Below are 20,611 nucleotides of genomic sequence, written 5' to 3' on the forward strand. Positions count from 1 at the left end.
GCCCTCCAAAACTGCCAGCAACCAGGGCCATTTAACTGAGTCGAATGCTTTCACTGCATCGAGCGACACCACTGCTACTTCTTGTGCGTCTCTATTGGTGTGGTCTATTATATGATGTAACCTTCTCAGATTGTTGGTGATATTCCTATGTGGGACACATCCTGTCTGATCTGAATGGATGAGTTTACCTATCTGGTCTCAGTCGCAGTGCCATCACTGCGCTGAGCATCTTTCTGTCTTGGTTCGGCAAGGACAGAGGTCTGCAAGATCCGCATTCAGTGTCCGGTTTATTAGGCTCGAGGAGGGGGATAATTATTGACTCCCGCAGTGATCCAGATAAAATGCCATGTTCTAACGCTTCGTTTAACATTGCTAACGGGGGGGGAGGATATACGTCTTATATTCTTTGTAAAACTCACTGGGGAGCTCATCCGCCCCGGGGACTTTATTAGTAGGCAATTCTATAATCACATTATCTAGTTCCTCGATCGTGATAGGCGTCTCCACAATATCCCTTTCCTCTTCACTTAGTTTGGGGAGATTAACCTCCGTCAGCGCTTCCTGTATATTCACTTCTTATCGTGGCTTCCCTGTACAGGTTCTTATAATACTCGTAAAAACACTTATTCACTTCTTCCTGGGTTTCTCGCAATCTCCCGTCTTCTCCCTGCACTGCTTGGATTGGTTGTCGTGCTACTTTGCTTTTATATAGCCATGCTAGCAGTCAGGCCTGTCTCCTTCTGCATGTTGGTGCTCAATGTATTTTTTATAGCTTAGTTTACTCAGGCTTTCCCACTGCTCTACTTATTCTTGTTGAAGGCGGGACACCTCCTTCGCTTCCTCAAGTGTCCCGCTACCAGCCCGCATTATACCTTCTAATGTATTCTCTATCTTTTGTAAATCTCGCACTATCACCTCTTGTAGCCCTTGGCCATCGCAGCTCCCCGTATCACCACCTTAAAGGCCTCCCACAGCGTACCAGCCGAGTCCATACTGCCGGTATTGTGCTTAAAATATTCCTGCATTTCCGTCCTCATGTGTTCACAGAACCCAGCATCTCTCAAAGCTTCCACTCTCAGTCTCCAGGTTGGGATTTTGGCACGGGGGGGCGGGAGGGGTATCTGCCCTGTAATAATCAGGGGAGCATGATTGGACAGGATTCACACCTTATAGTCGGCCTGCGTAACAAGTGTACTGCCTCTTCTCCAACAAACACATAGTTTAATCTTGTATATACATTCTGTGGGGCAAAGTAGTGCGAATACACCTGGTGTTGCAAATACATTACTCTCCATATATCTGCTAATTTCAGTGCGCGCAACAATACGTTCAAAGCTTTGGTGGCTGGGGATAGGCCGGCAAGTTTATCGTTTGATCTTTCTTTCTTCGGGTCTAATGTCCAATTAAAGTCTCCTCCCCATATCAACACACAATCTCTGTGTGGACTGATCTTGGGATATAGGGATTTAAAGTAAGAAGTACAGTCCTGGTTCGGGGCATACGTATTTATAACGCATATTTCTTTACTTTCAACCAGGCCCCTAACAATAGCCATTCTGCCGTCTTTGTCTACCTCGGACTGAAGGACCTTGAAGGGGATTCCCGGCGAGACCCAGATCAGGACTCCCGTAGCATACGCCGAATAGGTCGAACCCACCACCCCCCCTTGTATTTTTGTGACAGCATGTCCAGTTTATGCCTGGTGAGGTGAGTCTCCTCTACGAGCGCTATATCTACCTTCTGGCATTTAAGGTAGGCCATAACCCTATTTCTATTTATACAGCTGTTCAACTCCCTTACATTCCAGGTCACAATTTTAAGACCACCCATATTCGTCTACTGCTTTGGAATCCCTCTCTCCACTCGTGCTCTTCCTCTGTTTTACTTGTGCATTAGTGTAGGCCCCCCACCTCTTAATTACCCAAACGCCCATACCTCCCCCTATTCCAACCGTTCCCAACTGTTGCCCAGCTCCGCCCCTGGATCTCAAGCTTCCCTGCATCTTGCCCCTTCCCGGTTGGCAGCCGGTACTCGAAGTGCAGCAGGAGTATACTGCACTACCAATATCCTGACTAAGCTAACTACTGGGGGTGATAGCGTGTTTCTTTGCTTACAAGGAAGTAGCATCAGTATCTCCTGCATTTTGCCGACAATATATTCCACAGTTATTTGAACACAATTATTGTTACAGAGTTTCCACCTCTGTAGGTTATGCTTCTGTCCCAAAGACAATGTAATTAAACTGAACATTAGCCACGTCTGTTCTGTTAAAAATTGTGTCATAGAGGAAATACAGGTTGACTTATCCTTTCCACTCTCTGTCTGGTCATATGCACCCGCCAGGCAGTTCATCGTGTCCATCCATTTTGTCACGTCCTCCAGTGTCTCAAAAAAACTGCTCTGTCTTTATGCAGGACCTTCAGTTTCGCTGGATACAGCAGCATGTATTTAAAGCCAGATTTGCGCAACCTTCTTTTAATCGACACATAGCTCAGACATTGTTTCTGCACAAGGAAAGTGTAATCCGGGTACGCTGTGATGGTCGCTGATACTCTGCGTATCGTTCCTCCTTTGCGAAAATGTTCCAGGATCTTCTCACTGTCTTTATAATTCAATATCTTGGCGATGATCGGCCGGGGAGGGTCTCCTGGTGGCAGCTTTCTGTGCGCTCTTTCTACTGTGAACCCCTGGGTGACCAACCTGCTGACTATTTCTTGCAGCAGCATATTTTCGATATAGTTTGTCGGGTCTGGACTTTCTACTCCTATCTATTATTCCTGCACGCTCGTCCTTCTGCCTCTTCTGCTTGTTGTTGCAATGTGGAGACTTCCTTAGTGTTAGCAATGCAAGTACTCGTGTTGGGCTTTACTTCTTTTTCCAGCCCTTCTGTGCGTTCAGCCAACACCCTAACATCTTGTCTCAGCAGGTTGACGTCCACGCTAACAGCATCGATCTTGAACTCTAAGGATGTTTTCAGCTCTGTGATGGCGCGTCAATCTTAGACTCCCATGAGGACTTCAGCTCTGCAATGGCTGCCAGGATCTGGTGATCGTCCTGTATTGGGGCTGCTTCTCTTTGATGTCTTGTCCTGCAGTTTTTGCGACTTCTCCTGCCTGAGTTGGTTTTGTAAAAATGTCCATTGGTGGCTGTTTACCCTTGGGTTTACTTGGTTTTGATGCCATTTTGATGTTCCGTGTTGCACAAGTTAAGCTGTCATCACCAGCAGCGCAACCGCAGTTGCCACTAGGTGTTCCTTTTTTTTTCTTGTTCCTTGTCTGTCTTTTTGATTGTCCCTTCTTCTTCTTTTTTGATTAGTTTATTGCATAATTATTTTCCACATTCCTTCCCAATGCCAACCCTTATTTTCTGTCTTTTTTACATAATTGATTATTGGTTTGCTTAATGATATGGATAAATATTTATGTGCATTTTCATTCTAATTTATACTTGCCCTTAATCATGGATGTATGTTTGGCATTGGGATTGTTTTGAAAATTGTTGCTTTATGAATCTTTTAGTTTTGTGAACCTTACTTTCAAAATGTACAATAGGAGAATTATTATTTTTTAAAACTACTGTACAGAGTAACACCAAATTTACCAGATTTACCAAATCACACTTTTGGGACCAAGCTGTCACTCCTGGCATACATTTGGTGAAAATCAATCCAGCGGTTCGGCTGTAGGTGCAAGCAACATTTTATTTCCATTGCATCTGAGTATTTCCACACATTTTGGGCCCCCCTATAACTTTGCCCCCCTGGACAAAACCGCACCACACTTCAAAATATCATTCTAAGGGGGCCATATACTTTTTTTGCAAAGTTTGGTGAGGATTCGTCCAGGGGGGCAAAGTAATATGCCGCCCAAAAGTGCTCTTTCTTTGAGTTTAGCAACTTATCCATAACTACAGGGGCACTACTGAGGGTCCTGTTATATATGGGACACGGTGTGGAGACGGACCAGGAACCTGTGAATCTTGATGAAATAGACATAAGAACGGATTGGACCACAAAAAGTAAATTGAAACAAAAGTCCAAATTTAACCCAATGATGAATACTGGGAGTAGTATTGAGGCTTTTCAGAATCTTGCGATTGAAGACTTAAAAATATGCAAAGAAAGGTTAAACCAAGATCTAAAAAAAACATGTCAGTAAAAGACAGAATAGCCCTACAAGAACTACATGATCTCATGAATTGCATTATCAAACCCTCCGATAAAGGACGAAATATATTCTTAATGAACAAAACTGGCTATATAAAGGAGGCAAATAAACAGGTTAATGATAAAAAAATGCTACAAATGGATCCAGACCAATCCCACAAATAAATTGGAAAATAAAGTAAAACTTTTTCTTGAGGAATGGGAACAGAAGAGAATCCTAACAGAAGACAATTGCACATTTATGTTAACCACCAACTCAATCACACCAACAATTTACTTTCTCCCAAAGATTCATAAGGACATGAAAAAACCACCAGTGATTTAGCCTAATAGGCTCTGTTCTAGAAAACATGTGAAAATACATAGATGAAGTCCTTTTCCCGTTTGTCTCTTCCCTGCCATCATATTTAAAAGATACCACATACTTTTTGTCCCGTATCAACGACATACTGTGGGAAACCAATTATATGATGGCAACTATGGATGTTGTGTCTTTGTATACATCAATAGGTCACGAATACGGCAAACGAGCATGTCAACATTATCTCAATACTAGATCCCTAAACTACCTTGAACACACACAAATGGTTTTGGAAATGATAGATCTCTGCCTAACCAATAATGTTTTTCTCTTTAATAATGAACACTTCAGACAAGTACAGGGTACTGCCATGGGTACAATGTTTGCACCTTCTTATGCAAACGTAACCATGGTTGCCTGGGAGGAACTAGAGGTGTGGTCTGATCTAAATCTAGAAAGAAGAGAGAATGTGGTTCTGTGGCTGAGATACAGAGACAATTTATTTCTAATTTGGAAGGGATCTGAACAAGGTTGGGTAGACATTGTTAAATCATTGAACCAAAATAACAACAAACTGAGATTCACAGAAACACACAGCTGGACTCTCATAACCTTTTTGGATGTCAATCTGAGGATTGTGGACCAGATACTAACTTGCGAATTGCATAGAAAAATAACAGGCTCAAACACGCCATTGTATGCAGCAAGTGAAGACCCAAAAAATCTGATATGGAGTGTGCCTTATGGTGAATTCATAAGAATACGACGGAACAGCACTACTCTAGAGGCCTACGACTCAAAAAGTAAAATCACAGCCCAAGGTTTCAAAGAACAACTGTATCCCAAAAAGTTGATAGAGAGAACATACATAAAAGCTAGACAACAAGATAGACAAAGCCTCTTGATGGGATTCCAAAAACAAGCCAAACAGGATACAGAAAAAGACACATTTGATAGTCAAGTTCCAATGATCAGACGAATATTAAAAAACACTGGAAGATCTTACTAGCCGATAAGGACCTCTCCAGTAGTTTGAAGATAAATCCAGATATCAGTTTTAGAAGAAATCGTTCTATTAAAGACACATTGGTGCAGAGCTTTATGACAAAAGAGGAAGATAAGAATATGGGAAGTTGGTTGACCAATCAAAAGAAGGGCTTTTCCAAATGCACGAAGTGTAACATTTGTAAATTTGCCAAAGGTTGTGCATCGTTTGAACATCCAATAACAAGGAACACCATTCCAATTTTGTATTGGTGTATGTCCTAATATGCGCCTGTGGAAAATGGTACATTGGTGCACCAAGTGTAAATAAAAGATCCAAATTCAACAGCATGTAAGAGCCATTTTGCACAATGACCCAAATTATCCCATGGCTAAGCACATTTTGGATTACCACAAGAATAACATAGAAAGTCTTGGTTTCTCTGTAATCCATAGGATAAAGATTGGACCACAGGGGGGAAATAGAGAGCAAATGCTTTGACAAAAGAAACTTGTTGCATTTTTGATTTCGAAAGCAAATACCCGAATGGTCACAATATTGACGAGGAACTATATACTTTCTTAGGGCAATGCATAGCCTGAAGTATTATATTATTTTGTATTCCCCACTGAAATTGAGCTATATACGAAGTGTGAGCAACTACTATATTGTAGGTACAACTTCACTGAATTTTATGTTTTGCTATGTGTTTCTCTATTTTTATTCTTCTTCCATGGGTGGTTGTTTTATGTCACTTAGTTTTGATAATCAGATTTAGGCACAGGATAGTGTCTGCTCTTTCTGGGTACAAATGTGCTAAATGTTGGAAGGTCTGATTAGTCACTCACAATTTTTGTGTGTATAGTATAGATAAGAAAATCATTCACAATTGTACGTCTTGCGAATATGCCTACACTGACTTTTATTGGTATGGCATCATGTTAATGGCCGTCTGATAGCGTAAACGAAAGCACTAGCTAGAAAAACAGGTTTGACAAATGCAAGGTCAACTGGCTGGCCTCTGTGTCATTGCATACTGGAAGAGAAATATCATGAGTATTATGGACTCATCTTTTTATACATATGGGTGTAACTTATGTATACATGCTAGAGGCGTCGTGCTAAAATCATGTGTTAAACGCTTTTCGATGTGTCAGGTCAGGCTAGCTGCATTATGAAAATATGTGGAGTTCTGAAATGGTGGGATTGCATATATTACTGTCACACAGAACGTAATATTGTGATATAGGTCAGATAAAATGTTATCTTATGTGTCCGACCATAATACTGGGTCTTAGAATACATTTTAGCATGTTGTGATAAACTCTGACAAGCACTATGCACTTTATAGTTATCTGTTTGCACTGAACAATTAAAATACTGCTAGCACTTTGCACTTTTATAAACATGTAGAATGTTGCATTATGCATTTTATAGTTATTTGCTCGTATAGTAAAATGCTGCTAGCACTTTGCACTTTAAATATGCAGTATAGAGAAAACAATGTTGGACACACATCATGTGAGATTGACAATGGTTTGCATCAAATTGAAAACATCTTTCTCTTGTATAAACAGGAGAAGCACAAATGTGGGGTTTCATTACACATACCAGCAACTAGACAAAGATGGCCGAAATATGCACATAGAAAAGAATGGGAGGAATAAGTCCTCTCTCTACCTCCAATGCTAAAACACACCGGATATTTTAACCTGCACAGTTGAATTGGGGCATTTGTTGTGAACAAGCAGCGAGGAAACCTCAAAGTGCATCAACGCGTTCGCTATTTGGTGACACATTTGGTGACACACTATGGGAGTGCCCTATTCTTATGGCGTTTAAACTTTTTGAATGTTGTGACTTTCTCCCACAAAATTACTAATAAAGGAAGTATCTTCTGAAGAACGCTGGATCCCGTTTTTTATTTTGGAATCACTACAGAGAGTGCTACTCATCCAACTGATAAAAATTCAGCAATACGAATATATATGTATGTTAATGTTAAAGGATATTTATACTGCACACTATCACCACCGTAGTGGTCCCCTGTCACTCTGGCGCATCTGAAAAAAAAGGGGGTAGGTTGGGGTACGTTTGTAGGAGAAAGTTTGGAGAAAGAGCAAATTAGTGTGATGTGCTGTTGGCAGTTTCAGTTCGGTTAACATTGTTCGCTGAGCTGTTTGTTGTGGTATCTGGTTGGTGTCCGTCGTTTGCTGTTGTGTAAGGCTCTGTGTGGTTTGTTGGTTGTTGCGGTGTAGTGAAGTGCATGTGGGTTGCTGTGGTTTTAGAGTTATGGTTGCGTTTAGTTAGAGTTTGAGAGGTGTATGTAGATGGGTGAGGTTTTAGTAGGGTTGGTTATTAGCATTGTTGTATGAAGAGACGCACACTCATTTTGTGTGTCTTTCAAGGTTTAGATGAATTTCTTCCTTACAGTGATCTTGTTACAGCAGGACACAAGACTGCCTCTCACCTCTCTGTCCATATGTCACGCTAGTCTGTCTCTACAATTCTATCTTTGTTGTTGCTCAGGCCAGCCCTTATATCCCAGTCTGGTCCTAATGCAAACTGGTCCCTGTGGAACTATCTAGTTGTGACCCATTCGCATAGCTCTATCTGTGTGCGATGCGGTTCAGTTCAGTTGTTACCACCATGTCCAGTTTTGACGCAAGGGAATCACCATACATCAGTTGATTCTTGTTGTGTGTGTCGTGTTAGTCGTTTCGGATGTAAATCCATCTCCAGGAATTCTGCTAGGGTTTCGTTTATGTCAGTCTAGTGGATTCCATCTTCTACTTACTAGCTTATGTGCAGGTTTCTTAGTGTAGCGCTAGTGGTCTCGTTTTGGCTAGTGGGTTTGCTTATATGGTGGGCTTGGTTTTGAAGATGGCTATCTTCTGAGCATGAGGTAATTGTTGAATAGTCTGGATGCAAAGTTGCGTTGGGTTGGCGGTCTACACATGAGGTCATGTTGTCATGTCTGACAGGGGGATGCTTGGTAGTGGGTTAAGTTTGATAGTTGTGCCTGTTGTTTGTGTCAGCCTTTATTTATTTGAATTTGTATAGCTATTGTTCCGTCCTGATTGGATTGTCGCTCGTGGTTGGTTCAGCCTTGCATTGTCTCTTTAGTTCTTGCGGGTGATCCCCTTCTCTGTTGGTTCTCTGTGTTCTCTGTACCGTCATGGGTTTTTGTCAATTGGTTCTCTTTGCATTTTTGGTTTTATTGTTTCAGTTGTTTCCGTCTAGTTTCGAGGTCTTGAAGAGCCAGGTTTTGAGCAATTTTCAGAATTTTAGGTGCTCTTTTGTGTTTATTTCTTTCGGGTGGTTGTTCCAGGTTTTTGCCGCTAGGTGGGAGAAAGAGGAGCCCCCACGTTTTTCCTTGTGTATGGCTTTGGTTCCAGGTGGATTTCGTTGCTTGATCTAAGGGGTCTCGTCGGCTTGTAGATGGTTATTTTCTTTTGCAGGAATTCTGCTTCCTGGCTGCTGATTGCTCTGTGTGTTATGCACATTGTTTTAAAGTGATTTGCTGTTTGATTGGAAGCCAGTGTACCATTTTTAGCGCTTGTGTGATGTGGTCTCTTCTAGATAGTTTGAGGAGAAGGCTGGCCTTTGCGATTTGGATGCGTTGCAGTTTCTTGACGTGAGGGCAAGGCTGTTGGCGTAGTCGATTCTTGACATGATGAGGGCGACGATTGTCAGTTTTTTGTGGGTGAAGGACAGGAATGGTAGGATTCTTTTTGTTGAAGTTGAGTTAAGAGGGAATAAGCATTTCTTAATTATTGCGTTGACTTGTGATTCTAATGTTAGTGCGTTGTCCATTAGTACTCCCAGGTTTTTTACTACATTTGGGTGCCGTTCCCAATTCTATCAGCCATGGGATGTAGGTGTTGTTCTCTTGGTTTTTGGATATAATCATGATTTCGGTCTTTTCCAGGTTGATTTTTAGGTTGTTGGGGTTCATCCAGTCGTAGTTTTCTTTGAGACATTCTCCTAGAGTTGTGTTTTCTTCTTGTGCATCTTCAATTTTGTGGATGATTTGAGTGTCGTCTGCGTAGTTGTAGCACGTTAGATTGTATTTTTTGAGGATCTTGATTAGCGCAGCCTGGTAGGTGTTGAAGTACAGTGGTGATAGTGAGGATCTTTGTGGTACTTCGCAGTCGTTCACTCGTGGAGCAGATTTGAAGGTCTTTATCCAGACAGTCTCTGTTCTGTTTGCTAGGAATTATTTTATCCAGCGTAGTGCTAAATCCGTTATACCTATTTCTTCTAATCTCTTGATGAGGGTGTCATGGCTTACTGCGTTGAATGCTGCGGAGAGGTCAAGTAGAATCAGGGCTGAGGTTGTGTTGGAGTCAGCATTTGTCTTTAGGTCATCCCAGATGGATAGGAGTGCCGATTCTGTTCTTCTCGCGGGTCTGAAGCTGACTTGTGCTTGGTCCAGCAAGTGGTGTTTTTCTAGGTGCTCTTGAGTTAGTTTGTATACCTAGGTTTCTAGGCGTTTTGCCGGGTAGGAGATGTTTGAAATAGGTCTGTAGTTGGAGAGGTCTTCCACAACGCCACTTGTGTTCTTAAGGAGTGGTTTAATATACGCTGATTTGAAGGATCGTGGTACAGTCCCTGTTGCGAGCGACAGGTTTAAGAGGTTTCTGAAGTATTCTAATGGCGTTCCTTATGTGAGGATTGATTTGTAGATGACTGGGGGGCAGGGGTCCATGGGCAAGTCTGCTTTCTTGCTATCTTTTACCAGCTTGATGAATGTCTCTACTGATATTTGCGGTACGTTTTGGAGTTTGTGCTCTGGCTCCTCGTTGGATCTGGTTGGTTGTGTGTTAGGATTGATCGGTCTGTTTTGTATGATTTGTCAGATGTTGTTGATTTTATTTTTGAAAGGTCTGCTAGGTTGTTGCATAGTTTCTTTGAAGGTATCGGAGTGTTGTTGCAACCTGGTGGGTTTCTCATTTCGTTTATGATGTTGAACATTTCTATTTCTGTGTTAGTGGCTTTGGTGATTCTGTCGTCATAGTGCCTTTTCTTTGCTTTTTGAATTTCCTCCTTGTACGATCATATTTGCCTCTGGAATTGAGTTTTCTTACCTTCGTCATATTCTTTCCTCTATTCTAGTTCCAGCTTCTTCGTGTTCTTTTTCATGGTGTTTGGTAGTGGGGTCAACCATTATGCCATTGCTCTTTTTCTTGATGGGTTGAACGTTTTTTCCAGGGGGATGCTGTCGATTGTATCAGTGATTCATTTATGTAGTAGGTCTGTTTTTCAGTCTAGGTCTGCCTTGTTCAATTTGGTTGCGGATGGTTTTATGAGCTCAAGTTGTTCTATTAGGTTGCTCATCTTGATGGCTTTCCAGTTTCTTTTTGTGGTGGTTGGGAATGTGAGGGACTGGTTGGTTTCTTTAATTGGTAGCGTGATCACAAATTAGATGATGAGATGGTCGCTCCAGAGTATCTGTATTGGCGGTGTGGTGGTGATACATTTTTTGTTGGCGTAAATTACATCAAGTGTGAGTCCTGCCGTGTGTGTTGCTCCTTTGACCAGTTGTTGTAATTTCATGGTTGCTAGTTGCCTGATTAGTGAGCTTTGTGAGTTGGCATGTCTTTCTTCAAACTATATGTTGAAGTCCCCCAGGATTATCATATGTTCATGTTGGATAGCTATGTTGGTGATGGCTTCTATGAAGTTGTCAACAAAGGTTGCATCGTATGTCAATGGTCTGTAAAACAGTATGAAATTAATGTTTGTTTTTGGGGTTGCTGATAAGTGCATGACTATGGATTTGCAGTTCTCGATGTTTAGAGGTTTGTCTGTTTTTATTTGTAGGTGTTCTTTGAATGCTATTGCATGGTCTACTCCCTTTTTTCCTTTTCTGTTTAACTGTAGGCAGTCAAAGTTTTTGGGGAGGTAGCTTTGTAGTGTGATTTTGTAATTGTCATCCAGCCATGTTTCTGTGATGAATACAATGTCGATATTGTTGTCGCACAGCAGGTCGAACATCTCTGTGGTGTGTTTTGACATCGGTCTTGTGTTGATTAGGTTGCAGTGGATTTTTATGGTATAATTTGGTTTGTGTTTTATTATCGGTGTTGTCTTCTGACTGGTGTTTTGGTTTTTTCCATGTCGATCTCCGGTTGTGGTGGTTGTATAGTTGCGTTTGTGTCGTCGTCGAATAGCTCTTCCAGGTTAGGTCTTGGGTTTTTGTTTTCTTCATGTTCCTCTTCTATATTGTGTAGATGTTGAAGGGTGGGCGCTCGTGTTTTTGTGGTATATGGGGATAGGGCGTTGATCGCATTCTTGTTAACCTCTGGCCTTGTCCGTTCTTCTTCTGCATGGCTGTGTTCTATTGTTGTTGGTCTTTCTTGATTCGTTCATTGGGTTGGTTTGTTCCGGTGAGTGGTTGATTGCGAGGTATGGAGTTAGGTATAGAGACTTTTCTCTTCTGCCAGCGGTATTTCTGTTTTCAATCTTGTTTGTGGCAGTGTTTTCCACAGTTGTGGATCTGTGGTGGCATTCAGTTGGGTTTGGTCCCTCTCCCACTTGCCTTTCTCGTGGTCCTATTAGTTTTCATGGCATTTTTGTGTTACTTGGTGGTAGGTTGATGAGTAGATGTGGGAGTATTTCTTTTTTTGTTTTTGTTTGGGTTGTCGGAGGGGAGTTCTTGCAATTAGTCGGTTTATGTCTCCTTTGTTTTCTTTGAGGTTGCAGGTGCGGTAGCCCACGTACCTGCTTTTCCCAGTTGGCTTGGTATTGTTTTTTTTAATGATTGTACGGATGTAGGTGCTTTTCTTGCTTGGTTTCATTTGGTTCTTTGCTTCCGTGCTTGTATGATTATGGCCGTGGTGCTGTCATCACACACTGTCAGTCATTTGTGCTTATTCCGGCTGTCTCGCAGGGTTAATGTGGGGTGAGGCGGGTTTGTCTGGTACAAGCTGGCGGGCTATCTGGTGGTGCGGCTAGCTAGATACTTTGTATTTGGTTCTACATAGGACTAAGGGGAACAAAACTGTGTGTAGTTAGTGACTGTGGGGATGATCTAGTCAGAGGGGTATATAGCTAGGACAAATTCTCTAGCTGTTCATTTGAGAAAAATGTATAATCCTCTCTGGAAGTGATGCAGGCTGAAATTCAGTGTCCTCTCCAGGGGCGAGGCAGGTTAATGTTCACAGTTTTCTCTAGATGTGACGCGGGCTAATCTTCAGGAACATTTCCGAATCCTGTCTTGGTGGGAAGTAGGTTATTATTCACAGTCCTCTCTGGATGTGGGGCAGGCTGGTGATCACAATTCTTTCTTAGTTGCAGCACACGTTTGTAATCTCAATCCTCTCTAGAAGTTGCATAAAAACTGATATTCACAAACTTCTTCGGATGTGAGGCTGGGAGGATTCCCAGGTTTGTAATCACAATTTTAAGTCGGCTAATATTTGTAATCCTATGTGGATGTGAGGCAGAGGGGATTCACAATCCACAGACCTCTCTAGATGGGAGGCAGGTTAATATTCCCTGTCCTCTCTAGATGTGGCGCTGACTGTTCACAGTGCTCTCTAGTTGCAAAGCAGTTTATTATTCACAATCCTCTCTGGATCTCGGGCAGGCTAATGTTCACAGTTCTATCTCAATGTTGCACAGGCTAGTATTCACAGTTCTATCTTAATGTGGCACAGCCTAAGGGTTACAGTCTCTCTAGATGTGATCCAAGGTTACATTCTCAATCCACTCTGAATGCAACACATGCTAATATTCACAGTTGTATCTCAATGTGGCACAGGTTAATGGTCACAGTCCTCTCTAGATGTGACTCCAGGCAACATTCACAATCCTCTCTAAATGCGACACATGCTAATATTCACAGTTCTATCTCAATGTGGAACAAACTAGTATTCACAGTTGTATCCTAATGTTGCACAGGCTAGTATTCACAGTTCTATCTTAATGTGACAAAGGCTAATGGTCACAGTCCTCTCTAGATGCGACCCAAGGTAACATACACAATCCTCACTAGTTGTGAAGCTGGTTGCTATTAACATTTTGGTGTGCTATGTTGTGAGGGTAAGTAGAGTGGCAGGGCTTCTGGAGTATAGTGATTGTTCTACTCCCCACCCAGGCCACACCTACCTTGATGGTAACTGCTGGTTGATGGCTGGTCAATGACCTCCCCTGCTGACACCTGCAGACATGATAGGGAGCCCCACTTTTGGAGCCGCCCTTTGCCTTGGGGCCCTTAGCCACATGGGTTGCAGAAGGCTGCCCTAGTACTATGGTATTGTATGGGACCGTTGGCCAATATGGGTACGGGGAAGGGGTGGGAGGCGGGATATGGGAGTGCGAATTGCCAATCGGGGCCTGGGGGCCGGCAATGGAGGTGGGACGGGCCGTGAAGCAGGAAGAGAGCCGGGTGAGCCTCGCTACTCACACTCCGCAGGATAGGGGTTGTGCTCCTAAGGAGGGGCTCAAAGGGGTAACACAGGGGCAAACATGCTTACCTGCTGCCTTTGATGGTGAAAAGACGCAGGTAGGCGGAGTGCAGAGGGTTAGGCCCTCATTGCTCAATACTAATATTAACAGCCAATCAGGGCCTGGGGCCGTCTCTGGAGGTGAGACGGGCCGGGAAGCAGGGAGGGAGTCAGGGTAGCCTTGGGACTTGCACGCTCCAGGATAGGGGTTATGCTTCTAAGGAGGGGCACAAGGGGACAACACGGGGTGGTGGATCGTTAATGCCGCAATTGAACACTTTTTGCCTAACATAGTTCAATAAGGGTTTATATACTGTAGTGACACTATGGAATGTGTACTTTTGAAGTTATCTTTATAAAGCAGAGTATTGTTGAAAGCCAAACATGGGGGTGAGGAGGGGAAATAATGAGAGGGCAAGTAAGTCATCAATATTTGCCCACAATGTGGCAAGAGAGTTTGCATTCCTGGAGACTGGTGCAGTTCTTCTCCCCTGATTGTGGCTGCTTTTCAGGGCACACGTAAAGGACACATGTGGGTGAAGAGTGCAACTTTTTTTCAGCAGGCGGACACATACCCTTGGGTTTTTTGAGGTTGGCAAGCTTGCTCAAGTCTACGGCTACCAGAATTTCACTCAGGTTATCATGTTTCTAATGCAGACGCTTACCCACAAGACCACAGCACTTGTTTCATATTGGGATTTTATTTACCTGGGAATATTTCACGACAGATTGCTAGGTTTAAAAGGTGAGCACCTTTTATACTTCGCCAGGATATCGTTTGGAATATTTCCTCTCTCAGGTTATTTTTCTGGTGTTCATAACTTTTTTTTTAAGGTCCAATGGTATTCTGTGTTGCGCACTTTCTTCTATGAACTACATTTGAACATTTCCAAAGCTCCAAAGCCATTTGCATGTTTAAGATAAATTAAATAGCCACTCACCTTTTATGCTCACCAGCCATGGACTACAGCTGTTAACCTGGTAAAAAACAAACAGGGCTTCTAATCAGTGCTCCTGGTGACTTGGAGCTCTGACAGGGATCCAATTAACTCTGTGATAGCATAGCAGAGCTTTGCCGCAGTCCTGCAAACAGCTTTTAATCAATTATCCCAGTAGGAGACGCCAGCCCAGGGTTGCAAATGCTAAAGTTATCCACGGCTCCAGAGTACCGAAATTGAAAACAGGTCCAACAGTCTAATAGGCCATGCAGAACTCCCCCTTTTAAGGGGTTAACACTGGCTCCCGGTAGCCCCCACAGATATTATTTAGGGGTCCACATGTCTTGATCAACGGACGGGCTGACAGGAAGCAGGAGGCCTGGACACCTATTCCTTTTTTTTAAATACGATCCCTGCCTCTGAAGTTTTATCAGTAAAGCCAGACATCCTGTTGCTGACACAACAGAATACACAAATGACAACATAGATCATGAAATATCTGGCTTCCTTAATCATTGTATCAAAAGCTAGCAGGGTACACCAGTAGACTCCACAGATATTATCTAGGGGTCCAGATGGCTTGGTCTACGGCTGGACTAAAATGAAGCAGGAGGCCAGCACATCCATAGATCAGGACAACTCACTGACTCATTTCTTATTTTTTAAAGTGCTTTGTGCAATCCCTGCCTCTGTTTTATCAGCGAACCACAGGAACCCTGCTTACTCTGCAGAATTGCAGAATATATCATCACACACATTATTATTATTATAATTATTTTGACATTTGTAAAGCACTTCAAACCCTTGGGCATCTGGGAAATATCTGGCTTCCTGAGTCACTGTGTCAGAAGATAAAAAAGCCGGCTAATGATAATCAAACCCCATGTGTATTTTCCTGCGCCTTTTGTGTACACGGCTGCCTCTGAGCATCAGAGAACAACTGGCTTGTCACCCCTAGATAACTTAGCAGGACGGCTAACTGGCCCAAATCCACCCCACCCAGCATGTTTAGAGATTCTCTGCTCTGTTCATAACACAAACATCTAGAATGCACTTATTACAGAATCCTATAATCGTTATATCCGAAACATTGTTAAACCCAGGCATGTATTACCAGTTAGCTTGTTTAGAGTTAACATAGGTCCCATGTCTTGTAGGCCCCTGGATAAGTTTGTATTTTGGGACAGACTGTTGCAGTATTTCTTCTGCAAACGGTAAGAGAAGCCCCCTCCTGCCATAGCACTGTACGGTGCGCCATTATTCTATGCTCTCATAATTAAATGGCCACAAGCAAGGGTTTAAACGCTTGTGCAGTTTATAACTGCCATTGGGGTTTTACTGGTTTTCATCACCAAAGAAGACATTTCCAGATGTAAAACATTTTCCAAACACATCGTCTGAATACCATAATTTAAGAGTTGTTTCTATGGGGCATTCATAAAACAGTCTAATCCTTTTATATCTGCCAAGTACCCTAGGGCATGATTCCACTGCAGCAGCAAAATCAACTATGCATCTATTAGAAAATGACATGTCAAGAAGCATAGCCATAGGAGAAACTGTGCCATTTCATATTTTGGGCATCATGGTAAACATCATCAATTTTTAACTTTGCTTGGGTGCGTTCTAGTGTTTATCACAGTTCCTGTGCCTGAAAATGTACTTTTCTTTTGAGGTTTTCATAGCACAGCTTCTACTACTTGTTTGCCTGATTGGTGTCTTGTGTCCAGCAAGAGAACGGATTGGGTGGGTAGACGGCTGGCAAGTGGGCCCACAAACATCATGGTTCATATCAAGTTTATATAAAATGTAAGCAGTCCCCTTAATAATCTGCAGCTATTTACCCAATCCCTCCATTCCTTTATCTATGATTTATTGGGTGCAATAAAATGTATATGATTATTTCTGGGGCAATCAAACGTATGCGCGGTCCTCACATCATCTATGTATACACCATGCAGACCGTCTTGTCCTGTTTATATCAAAATGTATATCAACATTTTGGGTGTCAATCACATTTATATCAAGTTTATATTGCAATGACATTCATTTTATATACATTTTATATTAAAATGTATATCAATTTCATATCAAAATTGATAACATTTAAGTTCAATCACTTTTATATAAAATGTATATCCAACATTTCGGGGGTCAATTAAATTGATATAAGAAAATTACTGGCATTCAATAAAATGTATAGTCGGGTGTGGAAAGGGGTGGGGCTAGGACCGGAAATGGGGGGTGGCCACCTGTCAAATATAAATGAAAAAGGTACCCCCTTGGACTACTCCTATTCACTGATCTCAGTGTTTACTCCTTTAAGCTGCCTGAAAAGGATACACCTGGAAGCCATTAAACTGGGACTTCAAGATCACACTCTGCTATCACCAAGTGAACATTTGACATATTTACATATGGCCCTTAAAGAGATCAGGTGTGTCTCGCTGATCTGTGTTGTGTTGTCTTTACTACTGTTCCTGTTACTGATACTGGTATGTCTTTCACTCTTTTCAGACTACTGTGCTGGCAGGGCTTTAAGTGGGTTGGGGCAAAGACTCAGCAGTCTGCAAAAGGTGCTTATGAACAAGGCTGCAATCCCTCTTGAAAAGCACTTGATTGGATTGTGCCAGCACAAGAATCTAAATAGAGATCAAACTCAAGATTTTGCTGGATTGGGAGATTAATTCTAGATAGAGCAAAGGATTTAGATTGTTACAGGACAGTTTTACTGTCCCAGCAGAGCAGAAAAAAGAAAGGTAGTTACTGGGGTAGATGTATCCCTTAAAAGACACTTAAAAAAGCTAATAAGCAAACTGGACCTGAGTCACTTATTTACATAAGCACCCTGGTGGGGGGAGCCAGCCAATCAGGTGACTAGGAATGCAGGCTTGAACCGCTGGGGAAAGCCCACATTCCATCCCACTGAGAGCAGGCTCCCCCCGCCGCCATCTTCCGCCCACTCTCCGTCCTGATACTTATAGATTTTTGTTGTCCCTTCCGATCCCCCACTTAGCTTATTTCTGCAGTGGCGGCGGCACTCCCTGCCGCACCTTCCTCTCCATTCCTGCAGGCTGCTTTGGAAAGGGAAGCGGGGCTCTGTGCGGAGCCCTGCTTCCATTTCCATGGTGGCCATCTTGGAAAAGTATTTTCCTTCGTTTACATCCCTACCGCTTTGGCAGCCCGTGGTGGTAATGGCCTTAAGCCCCCGTTCCAGCCCTTGGAACATGTGCTTAACGCCACAGAATGAATGTGATAGAATGAAGATGATTTACTCACTGAAAAAAAAAGTTTCTACGGAGTGAGAAATAGAATTACTACCGGCAGTAACCTATTTAGTATATAAACCAGGGGAGCGTTATTTACAGTATGCAGTCACGACCGCCGGATAAAATGCTGAGTGACTCAAAATGCATGTTTGCGGGACCTCATGGGCCATGATGTATTGTTTGGGGATTCAGCCCTTCCCGAAGCCACCTTCCACTCCTTTCACCTATCCCCAGACCACTTTGCCTATGCCTACTTTCCAGAGCCCGTCCTCTATTTCGCACCCCACTTAAAGCGATGTGTGCAGGGTACATGTTTGTCCCTAGGAAGGGGTCAGGTGCATCTCGCTCTCTTAGATCTGGGTGTGCTGGCTGCAGGGGGGATCCCCAGAGTGTCTCTCCAGAATCTCTATTTATCTGCATACCTGTGCCCTGGATGGGACAGGGTTGTGTCTCACAGTTGTCTCCCCAGCTGGAACCCTCGGTGCAGCAGCACTCTGCCTTGGTGATGTTTCGTGCCAAAACATTCTCACACAATTGCTGATGGTTAATGTTGTAGTAGCACTCCTTCTTCTCTGGGCTGGTTGGCTGTTCTATGGCTGATACCTCAGGCACCACTGAAAACAGAGAAAGTAATTTAGATAACACTAATCGAGTATATGTGGCATCTTGATAGAGAAAGGCAAGCAATGACACTCATTCCCCATCTGCTACCCAAAAGCAAGCAAAACAAGGAAAACCTTCTCTTACAACCTGAAACCCAGAAACAGGATAGCCTAGCAAGAAGTGTCTCACCCAAGATCCCGACCCCACAGCAAGCTTAACAACAATGGCTAATTTACATCACACTTACAAGACTCATGGCTAGGTGTAAGCATTCGAAAGACTAGCCAGCGGCCCAGAGCATGTTCAAAAGAGCACTACAGGACTATGGGGACACACTGGGAGAAGTTGCTGCATAATGAAAAGATGGCACACGGATGGAAGACACTCCATCAAAGAAGAGGAATGCAGTGGGGAAATCACTGCATACAACTAAGGGGACACACTGGCGATGTGACATTACTGCACGAGACAATGCGGGCATTGGAGAACATCACTGCATGAAACAAAAAGGACACAACATATGAGAAAGCTAAGACCCAGGGAAAAGTCACTGTATGAGACAAAAACAAATGTGTAGGTCATCAATGCCAGAGTCACCAAGAATGTTGTGGTGATCCACTGCATGAGACAAGTGAGGATATACTGGTGGAAGTCACTGAACAGGAAAGTGGGGCCTCCTTGGTAAGTAACTTCATGAGGTAATAAAGACACAAGAAAGAAGTTACAGCATGTCACAATGAGGACACATTAGGGAGAGCCATTGTATCAGACAGAAACGATAACAAAAACAGGAGCGATGTATGAAGGTTCTAACCACACTGACAACTTTACACACGCAGGATGTATCTCACTGAACTGTTTCATAGGGAAACATCCTTACCTTTCACAAACCAATTATAACAATTTCTCATCCTAATTCTGAATGGTGTATTTGGTGTTTTCTATTTGTGTTGCATTTTGTATGTGTGAGACCGGAAAGAGACAATGGGATTGTCATTGCATGGGAAAATGAGGACACACTGTGAGAAGGCAAAATATGAGTGAATTGGAATACAAAGGCAGAGGTCACCTTATGAGTCAGTAAAATGGGAGAAACCAATGCATATGCATACAAACACATGGGGATGATGAGGAGTCCTAGATGGGACAATGAGGACACTAATGTGAGAGAAGAACAAGTTACTTACTTCTCGGTAATGTTCTTTCTCAGTGATGTTACTCCCATGGATTCCTCGTCTTTGATATCTATCCCTCTTCGTAAATGTTCCTGTCGGCAGGGGACGAAGCACGGCACCGCCTGATGCCTCTACCCACCTGGACCACACATGATGTTGAGGCCAGTATACACATAGAGGCAATGTGCCCTGTGACCTTAGTTCCACCTTTTTCCACTAGCACTCTGATGCAGAGGGACGGCAAAACCAAGGTGTACTAGCTATCTGCCAATGGGCGGGTAGGGAGGGCGATAAGGAATTGGTGAAAGGACCATTCATCAGAGCGAACATTACATAGATGTAAGTAATTGGTTCTTTTAAGGGATTTCTTCCTGCCACGAATTCCTCATCTTTGATGGACTCCCAAAGCAGTACATAGACCTCGAGGAGGGAGGCTAGCTGAAGCGGTAACGTGCTCGCCTTGGAAGCAAGACGACACGGAGCAACACAGGTTAGATCCCCAGATTCACGCTTAGAAACCTCTGGGGATTAAGTGTGTTATAAATAAACAATCAAAATCATATCAAACATCACCTAAACCAGAAAACTCTGAAGCACAGCTCTGCTATAATGAGTGCCATGACAGACATAGGGCCTCATTACGGCCCTGGCAGAAGACTATGGTGCTATTAGCACCATGGTCCATGCCGGTAAGTTACCGACTCCGCCATGGAGAAAGGGGG

At 43.0% G+C, this 20,611-nt stretch overlaps 1 protein-coding gene across 4 annotated transcripts in view; it reads right to left on the reverse strand.

The window, feature by feature from the left end:
* LTBP2 (latent transforming growth factor beta binding protein 2) overlaps positions 1-20,611 on the reverse strand; it is a 1,918,131-nt gene that overhangs the window by 157,278 nt on the left and 1,740,242 nt on the right. For all 4 annotated transcript variants that reach the window (XM_069637635.1, XM_069637634.1, XM_069637633.1 and 1 more), the window contains one exon: positions 18,534-18,725. In XM_069637635.1, coding sequence (XP_069493736.1) covers positions 18,534-18,725 — 192 coding nt within the window. The remainder of the gene's footprint in view (positions 1-18,533; positions 18,726-20,611) is intronic.

This window comes from Ambystoma mexicanum, chromosome 14, assembly GCF_040938575.1.
Source record: "Ambystoma mexicanum isolate Mex_15411 chromosome 14, UKY_AmexF1_1, whole genome shotgun sequence".
Taxonomy (NCBI): Eukaryota; Metazoa; Chordata; class Amphibia; order Caudata; family Ambystomatidae; genus Ambystoma; species Ambystoma mexicanum.